Here is a 20,245-nt window from a genome sequence, read left to right on the forward strand (position 1 = left end):
GGTGCAGCTTTAAGCCCAGATAAACCTTTAGAGTCGCTTCTTTCACTGACTTTCTTTCCATAATAACCCCGTCCCCGGTTTATGATGCGACCGGCCTGCAGTCGAGAGTTTCCGATTGTGTTTTCAAGCTGAGCCTCAAAGCGCCGCGTGGTTGTTATGGTAACGCGCCATGCCTCAGGTGAAGCTCCGAGCTCCCGGGTTCCTTGAAGGTGTCACGGTGGGAGGGCGGGCAGAGGGGGGTGTGTGTGTGTGAGGGGGTCAGATAAGCCCACTTCCAGGTCATTAGACGTCATCACTGATAAGAAGTTTGATCAGGGAGTTTGAATGGGGCTGATTTGGGTTGAAAAGTTAAACCAAAACAATACAGCTTTGTTCTAGAGGAGCACACATCAGGGACGGACTTTGTTTAAAGGTCCTGCATTACACAAAATGGACTCGTATGAGCTTTAAGTCGTGTTATAATGCTGTTACCTCCTCAAAAACAGCTCCTTTTACTTTTTTTTTTTAGTAGAGATTTTTACAATTCCAGGGCTGAAATAATCTAAATTCTAGTGAAGGTGCATGAAGTTTAAAAACACAGTGGAGCACTTCCTGTATTACCACATGATGACATCACAAGGTGGAACAGAGTGTTTTCAGTTTGAGAGAAGAACTCAGCCTAAATGTGCTGTGAGCTTTAATATGGGCCTTTAAGTCAAAATAAAGTGAAAATGAATGTGACTTATATGAAGCAGGAAAAGCTTTTATGTAAGAAATAAGATAATATAAAATTGCATCATTATTTATTATTCATATTTTTGTGATTTTAACATGTGATTAAAATGTATTTGAAAGTTTACAAATTACTTTGACCTTATTCCAATATTTTACAGAGTTGAATTGAAAGCAGAGAGTGAAGATTCAGTATGAACCGAAAACACCACGGGTCTACAGCCTCTCTCCTCCTCTTCCTCTCTCTTTCTCCTCTCTCCTCCTCTTCCTCTCTCTTTCTTCTCTCTTTCTCTGCCTCTTCTCTTTTCTCCTCTCCCTCTCTCCTCCCTCCCCTCTCTTTCTCCTCTCTTTCTCCACCTCCTTCTCTCCCTCTCTCCTCTTCCTCTCTCTTTCTTCTCTCTTTCTCTGCCTCCTCTCTTTCTCCTCTCATTCTCTCCTCCCTTTCTCTGCCTCTTCTCTTTCTCCTCTCATTCTCTCCTCTCTTTCTCTGCCTCTTCTCTTTCTCCTCTCATTGTCTCCTCTCTTTCTCTGCCTCCTCTCTTTCTCTTCTCTTTCTCCTCTCATTCTCTCCTCTCTTTCTCTGCCTCCTCTCTTTCTCCTCTCTTTCTCCTCTCATTCTCTCCTCTCTTTCTCTGCCTCCTCTCTTCTCTTCTCTTTCTCTCTCTCTGTTTGTGCGGCCTGTCATCGTTTACTTTTGACACCACTCCGTCTGTGCGTCACCCCCCGGGAGCTGTTGTCTGGGGGCGGGGCCTGTGCGTGCCGTGGGCGTGGCCTGTGCGTGCTGTGGGCGTGGCCTGTGCGTGCTGTGGGCGTGGCCTGTGCGTGCTGTGGGTGGCGGTTTGTCTTTTAGTCCGCTGTGTCGCGTCTTTGCGCTTCATTCAGCTCTGGCGCTGCGCTGTGCACGGACCATACGCGCGTACACCGCAGCACACGGACGCGCACGCACCGGACTCTCTTTTTTTATTTTTTACGCACGGAATATCGCGCGGACGGGACGCACACGCACCTGTCCCGGACTGGCATTGGGAGCGCAGCCCTTATGTGTGGATGGGACCAGACGGTGAGTGTCATGAGCTCAGGACATAGATGCACTTTTACAACTTTTACAACTTTTACAACTCTCCGGACGTCACTTTTTCACTTTTTAACTGAGGAATTTGAGTTTGACTTTTTGTTTCCACACGTTTGATGTTTTTTTTTACTTTATAGTGGCAAACCAAAGTGGGATTCTTGACGCAAACTGAAGCCAGAAAACTTAAAACTCAACTTATTACTTTAAAACGTTGTGTTAAACCAGTAGAAGCCGCAGAAGTTGTTGTTGTTATTCCGTTTTTTTTTAAATCCAGTTGTACATTTTCCGTTTCAGAAGCTGTTGACATAACGTTAAATCACTTAGATGGGATTTCTCATTTAAAACAGGAACAAAAATGTGCAGGCTGTACTTTTTAAAGCACGTGAGAGAACGAACAAACAAGAACCAAGTCTGTGCGTAAAATGCCCCCCCATCAACGAACTCTGACCTGACGCTCCGCTGCTACATTCTCTTTATTTCAACTATTTATTCCACTAAAGGGTCTTCACACAGGCCCGTTTTTGCTCCTGAAAACTGCAGCTTTCACAGAGGGACGCGCTCAGATTAGAAATAACTCACTTAACTCCAAATACGAGCAGATGAGCGTGTGCGTAAATCTGGGGTTATTTGGCGTCTTTTCAAACAGGTGTGTGTGTGTGTGTGTGTGTTTCCAGAGGCTCTGTCACTGCCTCCTCCTGCGCTACTCGTGGCCTCGCTTCTCTCCTTCTTCTAAACTGCACAAACCTTGCGTTATATTGAAAAACAAAACAAAAAACACACAAATTCCCTCGTGCGTTTGGGCCAAAGTGACCTCTCGCTTTCATACGAGACCGAAAAACACGCGCGATTCTATTTTCTTGGTTTCAGTTTGGACTTTTCACTGCTGCAGCTGCGGATGCGAAAAACAAGGCGCTCACCTCCGCTTTAAGGCAGAGTTTAGGTTCACTCCTGTCAGATTAATAATTATTTACTGCCTTTGGTTTCGTTCTTTACGCGGCCTTTCCTTTAAATACGCTGTTTGGCGTCGTGCGTAATTGTTGCTTTTATAACGAATTAATGCCTCTAGAACTAAACGAAACCATATTTTGTTTTTATCTTTTATATAATCTTATATTTTGTGGGGTTTTTTTTGTCATCCAAGGTTGTAGGAAACGTGCAGTCTTTTTGTTTTCACGATTGTCAGTAAACCTGCAATTAGTCCTGCCTCGTGTCATCACATTCCAATAGGACTTGTTTTTTGTAGATTTGCGTAATCCTTAATAATAATTTCCGTGATGTTCCTTGCGTTTATTTGTCTGTGTTTAATAAAATCTGGGTTAAAAGTGTAGCAAAAAAATTCGCTTTATTTTTTTGGTTGATAAAGCCTGATTGTCCCGTGTGTCCGTGCGCTTTTCTGTCCGGTGCGGGGCCCTCTCTCCCCCGGCCTGCTCCGTGCGCACAGCCCGGGCGCGCGGAAGGCTTCACTCGTGTGTGTTTTTTTGGCTCGTGTGTTTTTGACTCGTGTGTTTTTGGCTCGTGTTTTTGTTCTATATTTAGCCTCGTTCACACAGACGTGGCTTCCTTCCTGCGCCTTTGGTCCCACAGCGCGCGGATCTAAAAAGGAAACCGGAGGAAACGCGCCTTATCTCGGGATGTGTTCAGACAGGGAGCCCGAGGAAGATCCGGAAATCTGACACTGAAAACGCGCTGATCATGATTTTGATTTAAATTGTATCGTTTTATGTGTTTGTTTTTTGTTTGTTTTGTTTTTTTTATCTTTTTGGCCTGAAGATATGTGCTAAAGGAGTATGAAAAGAATAGTAATTTGTGGGTTAATTCATGAGATTAAGCTTCATGTATTATGCAACATTCTGAGTATTTTTTCCATTCAAAAAATATGTATTATTAATATTTTATTGTTACTCACTATAGCAACGGTCCTAATTTCTTATTGTTCTGAAGCCCGGATAGAAACATTTGTTTATCATTAATGGCACAGGCTTTTTACAATATTTGACAATTGAATTTAATTAACAGTTTCATGTTTTAGTTGTGTTATGTTCCATTTTGTGAAGAAATATTAGGATTTTGAGATAAAAACTGTTTAGAAATGATATAAATAATAGGATATGATGTGATGTGATGACATAAAATAGATTTTGTGAGGAAAATGTGTGTGTTTGTCAGGATTTAAGTTAAACCATTTTCTTAGTTTAACATTTCGTTCACTGTGTTATCAACAGAAAAACCTCTTAAATCTCTCCTGACCTCCTCACTGCTCAGGACTTTAACCTGAGATCAAAACAAAATTAAAACTTTGGATTTTTAACATGTAAAAACTTACATTTCAATGCAAATCTCTTCTTATTCCTCCCTCAGGCGACCTCTCATAGCGCTGCCATGTTGACCAGTGAGGGGGCGCACACCGTGGACCAGGACAAGATGGTGGCCGTGGCTAACGCTAGCTTTCGCACCGGCAGCGTCAGCGTCAGCGGGAGCATTAGCGACGAGCCGATGAGCGACAGCGACGTGGAGCTCGACGTAGAGGAGGTGGAAGAGGATGAAGAGTACCTGTCCAAGATGGCCGACATGACGCACTGGAGCGAGGCGGAGTTCGAGGAGAGGTGCACCTACGTCGTCAAGGACACCGCCGTGGGGTCGGAGGTCACGGCGCCCACGAGGGCCGAAGCGACGCTGCCACGGAATCTGGTGTTCAAGTACAGAGCTGATAGCAAAGAGGTACGAAATATAAGACCTGATGCTCTGGTGCTAATCCGAGCGATCAGGGAAAAACTAAAGCATCAGAAAAATGTGAGTCATTCACCAAATCTGCAATATATTTATATTTATATATATTTAAAACAAATATGAAAATCTGAAAATGACTTTATCACCGTCCTAGAGGTTTTATAACAGGGTGTGTTCACACTTAAGACTAAATACCAAAATTAGGACTAAACCAGGACTAAACCAGGACTAAACCAGGACTAAACCAGGACTAAACCAGGACTAAACCAGGACTAGACTAGAACTAAACCTGGACTAGACTAGGACTAAACATGGACTAAACTTGGACTAAACCTGGACTAAACCTGGACTAAACCTGGACTAGACTAGAACTAAACCTGGATTAGAGTAGGACTAAACCTGGACTAAACCTGGACTAAACCTGGACTAAACCTGGACTAAACCTGGACTAAACCTGGACTAAATTTGGACTAGACTAAGATTAAACCTGGTCTAGACTAGGACTAAACATGGACTAAACTTGGACTAAACCTGGACTAAACCTGGACTAAACCTGGACTAAATTTGGACTAGACTAAGACTAAACCTGGACTAGACTAGGACTAAACGTTGACTAAACCTGGACTAGGCCAGGACTAAACCAGGGCTAGACTAGGACTGACCCACGACTAGACTAGGACTAAACCTGGACTAAACCAGGACTAAAACAGGACTAAATAAAAGTCCACATCAAGACTAAACTGGGTTCAGTATATTCAGAATATTCCATTACCACTGTGCTTAGAATGTTTATAATCTCAGGGTGCGTTCATGTTTTCACAACACCAAAATGAGGACTAAATCTAAAACTAAACCAGGACTAGAGCAGAACTAAACCAGGATTAGACCAGAGCTTAACCAAAGTGTAAACTGGGCTCAGACTCGCGTGTAACTGCGTCCAAAAACTAGATTAATCTCACCTCAAACTATGCAAAAATATGCCCCCCATGTGCTGTTTAAGATCAAATCGTGGGTGAGAAAGTAAAGCTGACTGTCTGTATACGGCGTGTGACTAATTAGTAAACTCAGATTCAGACAGAGATGTTTAGTCAGAGTTTAACAGCGCTGAGTCAAGACCTGAGTCATGTGACCCGGGGAGGGGGGTACCACAAAAACCCGCCCCCCTCAGGGTAAAAGGAAAACACATCATGCTCGAATTAAACACGACACACAGCGTTTTTTGGTTTTTTTTACACCTGTGATCCCGCTCCTGCTCATAGGGGGCGCTGCGCATGTAAAACGACAGGTTAGGGCGAAAAAAAACAAACCCTGATGAGACTCGGGGTCAAAAATTGCGAACTCCAAGTGAACTCGAATAGATCGGAAGTTTAGGGATTTGATTTGGTCAGCAAAGTTCAAATGGAGGATGGCTTTGATTTCTGCCCAAAAAAACACAAAAAACATACCAAATCCGCATTGAGAACTAGATTTCTGCTTAGTTTTAATATTTTTTCTCCATTTTGTCAAACTGGCAAAAGTTCAAATGGAGAACGGCGTTAATTTCTGCAAAAAAAACCATAACTTTGCTACAATTTGAAGCTCGATTTCGACCCTAAAAATTAGACGCTGAACTCGATACTGACAAATATTTTTTTCTTGAATTATTTTGGAGTATACATGTCACTTAGTAGTAGTAGTAGTAGTAGTAGTAGTAGTAGTAGTATAGTACAGCATGGATGTAAACAACGGCCCCATTTGGATCATAATTCACTGCCTTTTTTTCATCTTTAAGCCACAGTTTTGTGCGTTTATTTTAATACATGGAGCGACAACGTCTAATTCCATAGCGCCAATATCGTCCAGGTCGTTTTTAAAGATTAAATAAAGTTACTTGTATATTTTTATGGTAATACAACGAGCTAAAAGTGCCCACGCCTGCCATAGAGTATTAACGGGATACACAATTTGCTTGCGATCTCATTTACCTCGATCTTTCCGGTATCAATACTTGTTCAAATAAGTATCTCGTTTCAAGTTTTAGCATCGATTAGCATCCAATTTCCGATACTTTTGACAACCCGGCATAGTTTTCCCCGTTTTGTCAGACTGGCAAAGGTTCAAATGGCTGATCGCATTGATTTTGTCCGAGTTTAAAACGAGCAAAGCGTCGCGTGAATGAGGGTCAAAAGTTTGAGATCTGACACCTGAAATCTCTGAGTAAACACAAAGCAAAGACGGTATAGATTTTCTCATCAGGTTATCAGCAGCACATTTAGACTTTAGAAATGAACTGTGTCTGCCTTATCTCCAGCGCTGTACGGGAGAGAGGAAGTGAACCAACAGTGTGGAACTTTTCTGTCGGCGCTTGTCTCCACGGATACGTACGACTTATGACTTAGCTTAACTTGCGTTTACACAGAAGTTACACATGTCGCTAAAAATACCTTCAAAAGCAGGCGTTATTACCGTGAGGGGGGTCGCTTCTTCACAGATCTGACCTGTTAAATGGCTTTGTAGCTTTACCTGCGTGTCTCTATGGAGATAGTTAACTTTAATGCCAAACGGTGGAATATTCTCTACATTTTAAAGCGGTAGTTTCCAGTGTTGTAGTTCTATTAAGTCCATGTCTAGCCTCGTAGGTTTCTGTTATGATTACCGTAAATTTTGGACTAAATTTGAAAAGAAAATCTATTTTTTTACATATATAAGCCGCAGGTTTTCATATTGTAACGGGAGATATTTACACAGAAACACGGTACATGGACACGCTTTTTTAAAAACTGTGCCTGAAAATTGGCACCGACACGCCTTCAACACGGGATGAACACGCCTGCAGGTTTAGAAAATAAAGCCGTACCAACACGGGCCGTCGGCTTTTATTTCCTTTTGTCGTCTTTTTACATCGACCGAGTTGGATTCACGGATGCCGAGCTCACGTGCAGTGGCTCTATTTCCTTCTTTATCTTAAAAACTGCATCGTATCCATTTATTCGTGCGTTTTCCGTGATGTGGGCGTGTCCATCTCTGTCTCACTTTTACGTTTGCAGCTAGAGAGCGCCCCCCGGTGGCCGTTATCCGGTAAAATTCTATAAATAAGCCGCACTGTTGTATCGGCTGCAGGGTTCAAAGTGTAGGAAAAAAGTTGCGGCTTATAGTCCAGAATTTACGGTATTCACTTTTTAAATATGTTTGTTTAGTTTTTTTGTTTTTCTGTGATTCACTTTATGTGTGGACTGAGCTCTGTAATAACCTCGTCTTGCCTTGTCCAGGTAATGGGAGTGTGCAGCCGTGAGTACATTCCCAAAGGCACACGCTTTGGGCCTTTGGTGGGGGAAGTCTACACCACAGAGAGCGTGCCCAAAGATGCCAACCGGAAGTACTTTTGGAGGGTAAGGAAGCTGACTGTTGGTCCTCTGATCCACAGGTTGGCGCTGTGACTCCAGCTCCCACAGGTGAACGCCGAAGGTGGAAAAGCGCTAACTAAAATTTGAGGCATTTGCCAAGAAAATTAAATATCACAAAATAATAATAAAGCATAAAACCTGGTCCCAAATCTGAGCCTTTCCCTGGGAGATCCGGGGGAGCACTTCCTCTGACATCATCCAGGAAGTGTGTCAAACAGGAAGTGATGTCGTTGTGACACAAATAGCGCAGAGAGGGGGCTTCCTGTAAACAAAAGGGCCTCGCTGGTGAATGAATGAAGGAGAGGAGAAAGGAAGTGTGAAAAAGTGTTCACAGGCCTCGTTCAAGTTTAGTTTAAAAAGTCTAAATAAAATGCCCTTTGTAATATATTTGTAGTAGCTTTTTTTTTTTTTTTTTTTTTAAAGCTTTACATAAAATTTCCAGAAACATTTGTCCGAGTTGAGATCTGGTTTAGTCCAGATTTAGTCCTGATATAATCCTGAGAATGTTTTATGACTGGTCAGAGATTTTTGGCCTTAATTGTTTGGTCATGGTTCAATCCCGTTCAGATCCACATAAACTTAAAGCCCCACTGTGGAACTTTTTTGCCAAAAATAAATGTTGTTTTTTTTTTTTTGGATGTGTTTATTGCACTGAAAATTTGATACAATTTTCAGTGCATCTCCACACACCTGACTCGTATTTGACCTGGAGTTCATGTTGGCTTGGCTTTTGAATATTTTATAACAGAAATGTCAAACTCAATTTCATCGAGGGCCAGATGTAAAAAATATAACTGTGTAACTCCTGATAAAGTGACATTTTAAGACAGTAATACATTTTAATTTACCTTGTCACAGGCCAAATAAAATGACATGGCGGACCGCATTTGGCCCCCGGGCCTTGAGTTTGACACATGTGATTTATAACAAAGTATAATGTAATCAATCGGTAAAACTGTCTCCCGCACCCACTTATATAATATTTTTAGCATTATTAGCATAGCAATATATCATTAGCATTTGCATCCTCTTATTTATCAAGTTTTAAATCTATTTCTCTCTCTTTTATGCATCAGATCTACGAGGACGGCGAGCTGCACCACTTCATCGACGGTCTAGACGAATCGCGCTCGAACTGGATGCGTTACGTTAACCCCGCCCACTGCGAAGCGGACCAAAACATGGCCGCCTGTCAGAACGGCATGGACGTTTACTTCTACACCACCCGAGCCGTCGCCGCGGGATCGGAGCTGCTCGTGTGGTACTGCCGAGAATACGCCGCGCGCCTCCACTACCCGCCGTCAGGGGAGGCCATGATGCACAGGCTCAGTAAGTACAAAATCACAGTATTTTGTTTAAAGAATTATTATTTTTTTATTATTATTATTATTATTAACAAGGTATTGGAATCAGCATCAAGTTTTTCCTTAGTATCGAAATCAAGTTTTCCAATTGTCACAGTACCTCAAAAAGCACGTTTTGAAGCTGGATATTTGTTTAGCGGATGAAAAGTACATCAAACTTGTGCAATCTCCAATAGTAGTACTTGTAGTAGTATTATAATAGTGATCACCTGTGCACTAGTAATAGATATTGCAGCAGTTATATGAATAGAAGTAGTTGTAGTAGTAGTAGTAGTAGCAGCAACAGTGGTAGTAACAGTGATAGTCGTTGTAGTACTAGTTGCTTGTAGTAATACTAGACTGTTGGTAGTGGTATTAGTAGTAGTAGTTGTTGCAAATAGTTTGTAGTACTAGTTTTTTGCTGTAAAAATCAAATCACTTGTTCCATGGTTATAACTCTACTTTTACCTGTTTTGTAGTTTGTTTGTTTTTTATTACAAAACTCACTTGTACTTGTGTAGTTTTGTAGTAGTCGTAGTACTTCCTCCTGTCTTTATATGAGCGGTGATGTTTACCTGGCACTGATCCTAAGAGCCCATCGCTGCTTTTACTGCCTCTTTCATGTTAAAAGCCCCAGAGGGAGGGGGGGGGGGTACGAGCGGGGGGGCATTAGTCCTACCTAACCCCCCCCCCTCCTGTTAATGACTGTCACCGCGACGACGGTACTGCCAGATGAAAGCCCGGCGACGCGGCATGTAGTAGTTTGCGTGTACTCCGTGTGTACTTTGAGATAATGACAGACTAAGGGACAGAGAGGAAGGAGACACGGCACTCAAAACACTGTTAAAGAGGAGACAGGACACGCACAGGATTAATAATGTCTGCTGCAAGTCTACTACTACTAAAAGTACTACTAATACTACTACTACTACTACTACTACTACTACGAAAAGTACTACTACTACTACGACAGACAAGAAGAAGACATGGCACTCAAAACACTGTTAAATAGGAAACAGGACACGCACAGGATTAATAATGTCTGCTGCAAGTCTACTACTACTAAAAGTACTACTACTACTACTACTACTACTACTACTACTATCACTAAAGTACCACTACTATTATAACTACTACTAGTACTACTACAAATAGGAAGAAGAAATGGCACTCAAAGCACTGTTAAAGAGGAGACATGATTACTAACATCTACTGCTAGTATTTTAAGTACTACTACTACTACTACTACTACTACTGCTATGAGTATAAGACACATAGACTAGTACACACCCATGGACCACTATGAACCTACTGGACACTGAGGGAGTACACACATATAAGGACACATGGGAATAGGAAACAAAGTACTACAATTTAATGTGGAAAATCACAGTATATTGTCTAAAGAAAGAGTGTTTTTTGTTTTTTTTATTATCATCGTGGTATCGGTATCGAATCTATTGCTTAGTATCGAAATCGAGTTTGAAATTTTCCTATCACAACAACACTAATTACAAAACATTCCTGATTAATTAAAGCCATGTACTTGGAGCAGGATCTCAGAGACAGCGGTGCAGAGCTAAGAACAGAGGGCCCTGAAGAGACAGTGGGCTGTATACTCACTCACCGCGGGGGGCGCTCTGGGGGGGGGGGGGGTCCCGGGGCAATGCGCATGGACCAGAGGAGTCGCTAAGGCTGCAGTTAACTCCGAGTCTCACCTGGGAATTGTAGTTTCATTCAACCTCAAAGTCTAAGTCAGCTTTTTATAGTACTGTTATTGTTCAGATTGTATTGCAGCGCATAGGACTATACTAGGACTAAACCAGGACTATACACGGACTAGAACAGAACTAAACCAGGTCTGCGTTGGAACTAAACTGGGCCCGAACCAGGACCGAACAAGAACAATCCTAAACACATCCTGACGTTGCAAGAAATTTCAAGTTTAAGTCAAAATTGAACCCAGAAAAACTGCAAAAACAGTCCTAATTACTTCAATATATTATTTGTTGATACAAGAACTAATTACCATTCTTAAGTAATTTGAACAGATTTTGCGAGTCTGTCTTCTGCACTTTTAAAGGGGGGTACCGCCGTGTGGTTAGCCCCCCTGGCCCCTCCCCCTTCCCCTCGCCGCGGTTGGTGACGACTTGAACTTCCTGGCAGAGGGTTCGTGATGACAGATTGATATCTCCAAAATGGCCGACTGTTTGTTTTCTGGAAGTGGGAGAGAAGAGAGGAGGAAGAAAGGATATAGGAAAGGAGGAGGAGGAGGAGGGGGAGGGGGAAAGAGAGAGAGAGAGGGAGGAGGAGAGGAAAGGAAATAAAGGAAAGGAGGGAGGAGAGGAGAAGTCTAATTGATAAGGTGGATGTTTACACTGGGCGGATGTAGCTGTGATGTACAGGTCAGCGACAGCGTGTGGGGGCCCGCCTCAGAGTACGGGGAAACTACTACTACTACTACTACAATTACTACTACAATTACTACTACTACAACTATGTCTGTAATCGCTCAGTCGTCCAGATAGGATCCACAATTTGAATTATGTTAACCGGACTACTATTAGTACTACTACAACAACTTCTACTGCCTTTGCTGCTACTACTACTACTACTACTACTACTGCTACTACTACTACTACTACTACTACTACTTAAAGACACAGTGTTTTCTCCTCTATTGTAAGTCTAAACCTGAGGCAGAGATAAAGCATTCAGGTCAGAAAGTTAAAACAAGCCATCGGTAACTCAGTGGACCAATTAGGGCGACACATTTGACGAACGACCACAGGGGGGCAGGAGGGGGGGGGCAAGGGGGGGGGGGCAAGGGGGGGGGGGGGGCAAGAGGGAGGGCAGGAGGCGGTGGCAGGAAGTGAGCCGTGACAGCCACCCGCCCAGGGGTAGACGGCGCTTCTATTAATGAAGATACAATCAGGCCTGCAGAGTGTAACGGAGGGTCCTTCACACGGACAATAAGTCACGGCTCAGCCAATCAGAGACGAGGAAAACTTAAAGGGCCTGGATTATGTTGTCGTGTTCTAATGTCGTTTCCTCATCTCAAACAGAGCCGGAGTTGTGTTGTGTTTCATTCACACACGTTCAACACAAAACTCCCGTTATATTTAGGCTGGAGTTCTTTTTACAAACTGAAAACACTCTGTTCCACCTTGTGATGTCATCATGTGGTGATACAGGAAGTGCTCCATTGTGTTGTGAAACTCCACACACCTTCACTAGAATCATCTGGATAATTTCAGCCCTGGAATTGTCAATCTCTACTGAACAAAAGGTTAAAAGGAGCTGTTAAATTGAAAATTACTTCATGACATCACAAGGTGGAACAGAGCATTTTGAGCTTTGTAGTTTAGTTTAGTCCTGGTTTAGTCCTGGTTTAGTCCTGTTTCAGTGCTGGTTCAGTGCTGGTTTAGTCCTGGTTAAAAGTCCTAGTTTTAGTGTTGACTCGAGTCCTGCTTCAGTCTTGGTTTAGTTCTGGTTTGACCCTTATCATTAGGACTACACATAGTAAAGTTCCAGTATATTGCTTTAAATCCCCCTCCATAAACCATGTGACAGTTTGACATATACGACGTGCCTCCTGGATCGCGGCGCCTGAAGATAACAGCTCTGATTTGATTTGTTGACTCCCCACTCCGCGCTAGCACGTTAGCATCCGCGCGTCGGACTCGAGTTCCCATTGGCCCATTGTGCGAGGGGGTCAGGGGTCAGACGAGACGCTTCCTCCTCTGTCTCTCACACCTCGGTCTCTTCCTTGTGATGAAAGCGCAGATTAGGAGCAGGGTTAGCGCGCGGTTAGCTAAAGCGTGGGGCTGTCGGGGGGCAGAGCACTCACAGGGTAAATGCTTCTTCAAACAGAGAGGGTTTAACTGCAGGTCAGGAGATGGAGGCCTATAGGAGTTTAAAGTGCAGATGACACATTATTAACATGATGATATTTAAAGCAGACCTGTTCTACAAAATCGACTTTTACCGACAGCGTGCGGCGCTTTGTTGTGATGGCGTTTACAGCGACGTCAGCTCCCGCCGCACTTTTCTAACGCAGATGTCAGCCGACTTGTTTCTTTTATTAAGTCATTTTAGATAAGGAGTGTCAGATATATTTTCACCGAGGGCCACATCAGGAAAATGGTCGCTCTCAAAGGGTCAGATGTAAAGTAAAATAAACTACTTTTTTGACTTTCTGTATTTATTACTTATTTAATTTACAAATAGTACATCTGTATTTCCATAGACATAAAAAATCTGGCTGTATAACTTGGTATAAACTGTCAAACTGACAATTTTAAGACAGTCATACCTTTTAATTTACCTTGTTATGGGCCACATGAAATGACACGGCGGGCGCCATTTGGCCCATGGGCCTTGAGTTTGACACGTGTTTTAGATGAATATTATGATTTAAAATGTGCAGATTCTAACATAATGATCCACAGATGTCATAGATTATAACTGTAGAGACGCACAAGCTCAACAGGAATGATTTAACCTCCCTGTTGTCTTTCTCTCCACAGAGCAGTCTCTCCTGGAGGTTAAGCAGCAGCAGGCCACAGAGGAGCGCTTGTCTCCGCCCACCAGCGCCTCCCCCACTCATGTGACCCCCACCCATGTGACCCCCACCCACGTCTCGGCCCGCCCCAGACGCGAGCACAGCGTTTTGTCCATCCTGCGTGGCACAAACTCCACCAAACGGGAACCCACCCGTCCCCTGCCCACGCGCCCGCTCTACCCCACCCCCCTGCACCCGGAGGACTTCTTCAAATCGAGCCAGATGCCCTCCCGATCGCCCGGAAACCACTCCTCCACCACACCCAGCCCGACCGCGCGGAGCAGTCCGGAAAGCAGTCCACACGGGAGCCCGTCTTCTGGGCCGTACTACCCCTCTGCCCTCCCCTCCTTCCCTGGGTACTCTCCTCCATCCGCTCCCTTCTACCAGGCCTCCACCTCCCCGTACTCGCGCTACATTCTCCCCCAGAGCTACCCTCTTCCGGGCGGAGGCGTGCCCACGATCGGAGGTCTGTTCCCCCGGATGTACCCACTCTACAGCAGCCTCCTCACCCCACTCCTCCCCTCTGACGCTGGGGCCCGACGGTTCCTCCTCCCAGAGCCCCTCCACCCATCCTCCCTGCCCACACACAGAGACTATCTGCTCCCAGCTCCCAGCGCCTTCTCCGCCGCTACGTCACTAAAAGACAAAGCTAGCTCTCACCTGCCCTACCACATGGCGCCCTCCAGTGGCTCCCCGATGGCGGGAACGTCACCTCCCAGCGAGCGCGTGGCCACCAAGCCCACGTCGGCGATGCTAGCTAGCCCGGGCGGTAGCAGCACGGACTCGGATGAAGCCATGAACTTGAGTAAAGCTAAACGTAGCGCGGGGTCGGCCGGGTACAAAGCGCTGCCGTATCCGCTCAAGAAACAAAACGGCAAAATCAAATATGAATGCAACGTCTGCAGCAAAACCTTCGGCCAGCTCTCCAATCTCAAGGTGAGGCTCCGACACGCTGGAAATGGATTATTAGATAGATCCTTGCTCCATAATGCTAATCTGTGGGTAGCAACTGTTTTCTTTGGGTGAAATCTTCAAATACAAAATCCACAAATGTTGAAAAATGTACTGGTACATGTGCGTTGTTTTCAATTACAGGCACTTTTATTGCCCCAAAGCAAACATTACAGCTGTGAGTGGGGTCTCTGCTCCACAGATCTGGCCTGTAACTTGTTCTGATGGCGTCACCTGCAATAACATCACCTCAGAAACAAGCAGATGACTGATTCTCTTTTGGAAAAGTTCCATAGTGCAGTTTTTATACTCTTTACTGTCTATGTTACAGCCATTTTTGTATGAGGGGAAATATAATCACTAAATCTGGAACTAAACCAGGACTAAACTAGGACTAGAAGAGGACCTAACAAGATCTACCACAAAACTGAACTAGGGTCAGACTAGGACTAAACCAGAACTAAACCAGGACTAAACCAGGACTAAACCAGGACTAAACCAGGACTAAACCAGGACTAAACTAGGACTAGAAGAGGACCAAACGAGATCTATATTACAACTAAACTGAGGTCAGACTAGGACTAAACCTGGACCAAAAGAAGACCAAATCTAGATCACAACTGAACTGGGATCAAACCAGGACTAAACTAGGACTAAACCAGGACTAAACCAGGACTAAACCAGGACTAAACCAGGATTGGAAGAGGACCAAACCAGATCTACATCACAACTAAACTGGGATCAAACTAGGATTAACCGGGTAAAATGAAGGTGTTGAACTTTGAACTATGTTTCATGTGGTTAGGCTCTGTAATTCCAGAGATATTAGCCATAAACCAGTTCAAAACAGACACATTTCTCGTACGTGTCCTCTGTGTTATTAAACTGCAGGTTCACGTGCGTCGGACATATTGAAAGGAGACAGTGCCGTCGCCTCTCTCTGATTTACGAGCTAATTATCATACCAGCCTTTGTACAGGAGGCAACGCTGTAATTACCGCTCTCCTAAGGTGTGCCAAAAACGGACAAACCGAGCCAACCCAAAACACGACACATGAATTTAATAATCCGCTTTCAGTTCTATTCGACAAGTCTCGCGGTCCTCAGAGTTATAGGGAAAACATTTGTGGATTTTGGAGATTTAGTATGAAAAAAAAAGCTGGAATAAAAACACTGATTTAAATGTTTTGTCTCTTCTCAGGTCCATCTCCGGGTGCACAGCGGGGAAAGGCCGTTCAAGTGTCAGACGTGTAGCAAAGGCTTCACACAGCTGGCCCATCTGCAGAAACACTACCTGGTCCACACGGGGGAGAAGCCGCACGAATGCCAGGTAAGAATGGGATTGTTATCGTGTATTATTATTATAGGCACAATCTTAAGCCCTATTCACCACAGTCGTGTCATTCAGAATGTTCCACAGTATGACATTAAACACACCTATCTCCATGAATACAAGCAGGTGATGTTAGCCCCAGTATTTGGCTAAATGCCGGATAGATTTGCTCAATGCCAGACTCACACCAACGATCACCTAAGATTATGTTTGGTTTTCCAATTATCACCAGGTCTAAACCCGAACAGGCCTAACGTAGGGCTAAACCAGGTCTACAACGAGACTAAACCAGGTCTATAACGAGACTAAACCAGGTCTAAAACGAGACTAAACCAGGTCTACAGCGAGTCTAAACCAGGTCTAAAACGAGACTAAACCAGGTCTAAAACGAGACTAAACCAGGTCTACAACGAGACTAAACCAGGTCTAAAACGAGACTAAACCAGGTCTACAACGAGACTAAACCAGGTCTATAACAAGACTAAACCAGGTCTACAGCGAGACTAAACCAGGTCTATAACAAGACTAAACCAGGTCTACAGTGAGACTAAACCAGGTCTACAGCGAGACTAAACCATGGATAAATTAGTTTTTCATTTTTTTTATTTTGTATATATGAAAAAAAGAAAAATCTAACATATGTGAATGTTTTTGTGCTCTTCAGGTTTGTCACAAGCGCTTCAGCAGCACCAGTAATCTAAAGACTCACTTGCGTCTGCACTCGGGAGAGAAGCCGTACCACTGTAAACTCTGCCCCGCCAAATTCACACAGTTTGTCCACCTCAAACTCCACAAGAGACTGCACTCCCGAGAGCGCCCCCACAAGTGCCCTCAGTGTCATCGCAACTACATCCACCTGTGCAGCCTGCGTCTCCACCTCAAAGGCTACTGCATGGCCGCTAGCGCCCCCTCTCGCCTGGCCATGGAACAGCTGCACCGCGCCAACGAGGAGATCGAGCGCTTCGACCTGAGCGAGCACGCGGAGAGGCTAGACACTCTGCAGGGAGGAGCCGAGCTGGAGGCCATGTTGGAGAAGCAGGTCCTGGGGCTGCAGTGGAGAGAGGCGGAGCTTAAGTACCACGGGGGCGGGTTCACGGCGTACGATTCGCCCAATGAAACGTCCGTCATCAAAATGCGCCACAGCAGCCCGTCGCTCCCGGTAACGGTCAAACAGGAAGCAGAGGCCTGAAAGAAAAAAGAAACAGAGAAAGAGACTCGAAAAGGCGCTTAAAATGGAGGACTGTACAAACCACACGCTCATAGGGATTCTCACCCCAGTAAATGCAGGAAAAATTGGTTGGAAAAAATGTCATATATTACAAAAAACATGAAATTATTGACCAAAAAAATCACAAAAATTCATAATGTTTTATTAATTAATATGATTTGATTTAGTTAGCAATATATTTTGAAAAAAAAATGTTTAAAGCATTGCTGTATGTACGATAAATACACTAAAATACCAACACAATTAATTATAAAAAATACATTATTGATAATACTCCCAAGATTATAGTCATTAAAAAAATCACAAAATTTGAAGCTATTTATTGATGTCCAATTTTTACATTTTTCTTTATTATATTTGAATTTAAATTTGGATTTGAAATTGCATTACTGGGGTGGAATTATAACATGGAAAAAGCCATATATGACATAGCTTTATTTTTTCCACCAAAGAAATGATCTCAAATGTTTAAAGGGCCCGTATTCTGATGTTTTCTGATCTATGTTCTAATGTTTCCTCATCACAAACAGACCTAGAATTGTGTTTTGTTTCTTTCGCACATGTTTAAGTTCTTCTCTGAAACAGGACAACACTCTGTTCCACCTTGTGATGTCATATGGCAATACAGGAAGCACTATGTTTTTAAACTCCACACACCTTCACTAGCATCATTTAGTTGATTTCAGCCCTGGAACTGCCAATCTCTGCTGAACGAAACATAAAAGATAAAAGGTAGATGCGAACTGAAGACTACCACTTCATGACATCACAAGGTGGAACAGAGCATTTTGAGGTTTGGAGATGTAGCCAGACTAATAATAAAGTGTGACTCAAACATGTGTGAATGAAACAAAAACACAACTTCAGGTGTGTTTTTGAGGAGATAACAACATTATAACTTGGCTTGACGCTCACAAGAGTCAATTTTGCGTAATATAGGACCTTGAACAATTGAAATATGCAAATGAACTCACAGCTTTAAGACCAGGATGCGGGAAACTGGACCGTCTCAGTGGATCTAAACCAGGACTGCGTTGCCCGGAGCAACTTGTAAATAAACTTTTAAAAAAGACTTAAAAACCACTCCACTTTTCCTCAAAATCAGGGACTTCCTTCTTCTCAGGGCGAACTGAAAGCGACCCGCGACTACTACACTGTCCTTATGACAGAGACAATCATGTACCCAGGTCTAATGTTATTGTAATGTAATGTTAATATTGTAATGTATGTTTTTGTTTATCCTTCTTAATTTATTGATGATTCTCTTCCAAAGATCTTAAACAGTTTCAAAACACAACCTTATCAGGGCTTTTTTATATTTATGTAACTTAACTTTCACCTAAACCGGCACATACACGGCATAGCTTTTACATTGGTCAATCCGTCTCTGCCTTTCGTTCAGAATAAGGGCATTTTTACCACGTTACCTCAGAGTGAATGTTCGAATGATTGTGATATAATATTTATTTTGTGTTTTTTTTTTATTTTTGCTACTTGAAGAAGAATGAAGCGGGGGAAGGTTTAGCAACGTGTAGCACATTTGTCATTCTGTTTGAGAACACTGACGCTAGCAACCAAAGTGACACGCCAGCTCCCATATTCTGCCCTTATGCTAGGCTAATCGCTAATCTTTGTTTACGGCTAACTTATTCTAGGGTCGTCAAAAGTATCGAAAGAGTGATACTGTTCCTTAATATCGAAATCAACTTTTGAAATGTTGGTATCGTGACAGCGCTACTTCATTCACGACGTCTTCCATTTTCAATCTTCCACCAATCAGAAAAAAAATAATAATAATAACTCAAAATATTTAATATAATTTGGGCAGGAAATGGGAGCTGGAAAATGATTATTTAAACCAAAAAGGGACGAAGGAAAAAAAGGATGAAGTGAATTTAACTTGTTTCTCTTGTAAATGTTTGTGAATAGTCTTCATTGTCAGCCATCTTGTTTTTTGTTGTTGATTTCCTGAATGCACTGGCTCCGCCCCTTCTCCTTTTGACGACTTTATTTTATTTTATTCATATTTTATTGCGACACTGAAGCATTAGGAGTGTCTTAAAGTCAAACCTGTCCATGTGTTCGACCAAAGCTGTCTCGAGCTTTTACTTCCTGTTTACACTCTGGTTTACAAACGTGTTTTAATTTATGTGCAAAAATGTCAAAATGTAAATTATGATATAAATGTTTCATGATCTAATCGAAAACAACGGCTCTGTGTTTTTCATTCAGTTATTTCTTCTTTTATTTAGAGTAATTTCCCCTAATAACAGTTGATACTTTGCAGCTAATGTTATCCCTGTGGGTGTGATGCTAACTGGAGGCACTGCTCTGTCAGAGGCTCCTAGTCAAGTTAGGATTTAATTTGAACTTTATTTTAATTTAATCTGACAATAAAGAACTTAGCTGGAACTACAACAGATGAGCGGATTTCCCTCTCAAATAACATTACAGTAACAAGCTAGCTAGCATTAGCCGACGGTTTTTGAGTTAGCCACTCTCAATGTGACTGAAAATGTGTTCTTTAAATCAGTTTTGTATTTTTTCTTGAGTTTTCAGACACTCTTCAAACGTTTTTGGTAGTTATTGCTAATGTCCGCGTCATGTCGCCATGGTAACCGCTGAAGGTTCTACCACAGAGATACATGTAGTTGTTCAGTGAGAGTGTCTTATCCATGTCTTATGAGGAAAACCGAATGAAAACTCTAAGGCACAGGGAGAACGTGCAAACTCCACACACAGAAATTCCCGTAGACACAGGAACCGCCAACTTTTAAGAGCCAGTAAGGGCATCTGGGCATCTGGCAGGGCATCTGACATAAAAAGTGATTCAATCTGCCCAAAACAGCAGCTGATTGACGTAAAAAAAACAAAAAAACACAAAAACCCCACAAACATTACACATTACTAACCTGAAGGATGACGGTTCAATA

General features: G+C 43.0%; 1 protein-coding gene across 1 annotated transcript; it reads left to right on the forward strand.

Annotated features, from left to right (window-relative positions):
- The first annotated feature begins 1,645 nt into the window (after positions 1–1,645).
- On the forward strand, positions 1,646–18,609 carry prdm1a (PR domain containing 1a, with ZNF domain). Its single transcript, XM_033981740.2, has 7 exons — positions 1,646–1,771; positions 4,142–4,501; positions 7,759–7,878; positions 8,970–9,222; positions 13,766–14,736; positions 15,953–16,081; positions 16,749–18,609. The coding sequence occupies exons 1-7, from the start codon at positions 1,751–1,753 to the stop codon at positions 17,271–17,273; spliced, it is 2,379 nt and encodes a 792-aa protein (XP_033837631.1). The 5' UTR covers positions 1,646–1,750; the 3' UTR covers positions 17,274–18,609.
- The last annotated feature ends 1,636 nt before the right edge of the window (positions 18,610–20,245 follow it).

This window comes from Periophthalmus magnuspinnatus, chromosome 16, assembly GCF_009829125.3.
Source record: "Periophthalmus magnuspinnatus isolate fPerMag1 chromosome 16, fPerMag1.2.pri, whole genome shotgun sequence".
Taxonomy (NCBI): Eukaryota; Metazoa; Chordata; class Actinopteri; order Gobiiformes; family Gobiidae; genus Periophthalmus; species Periophthalmus magnuspinnatus.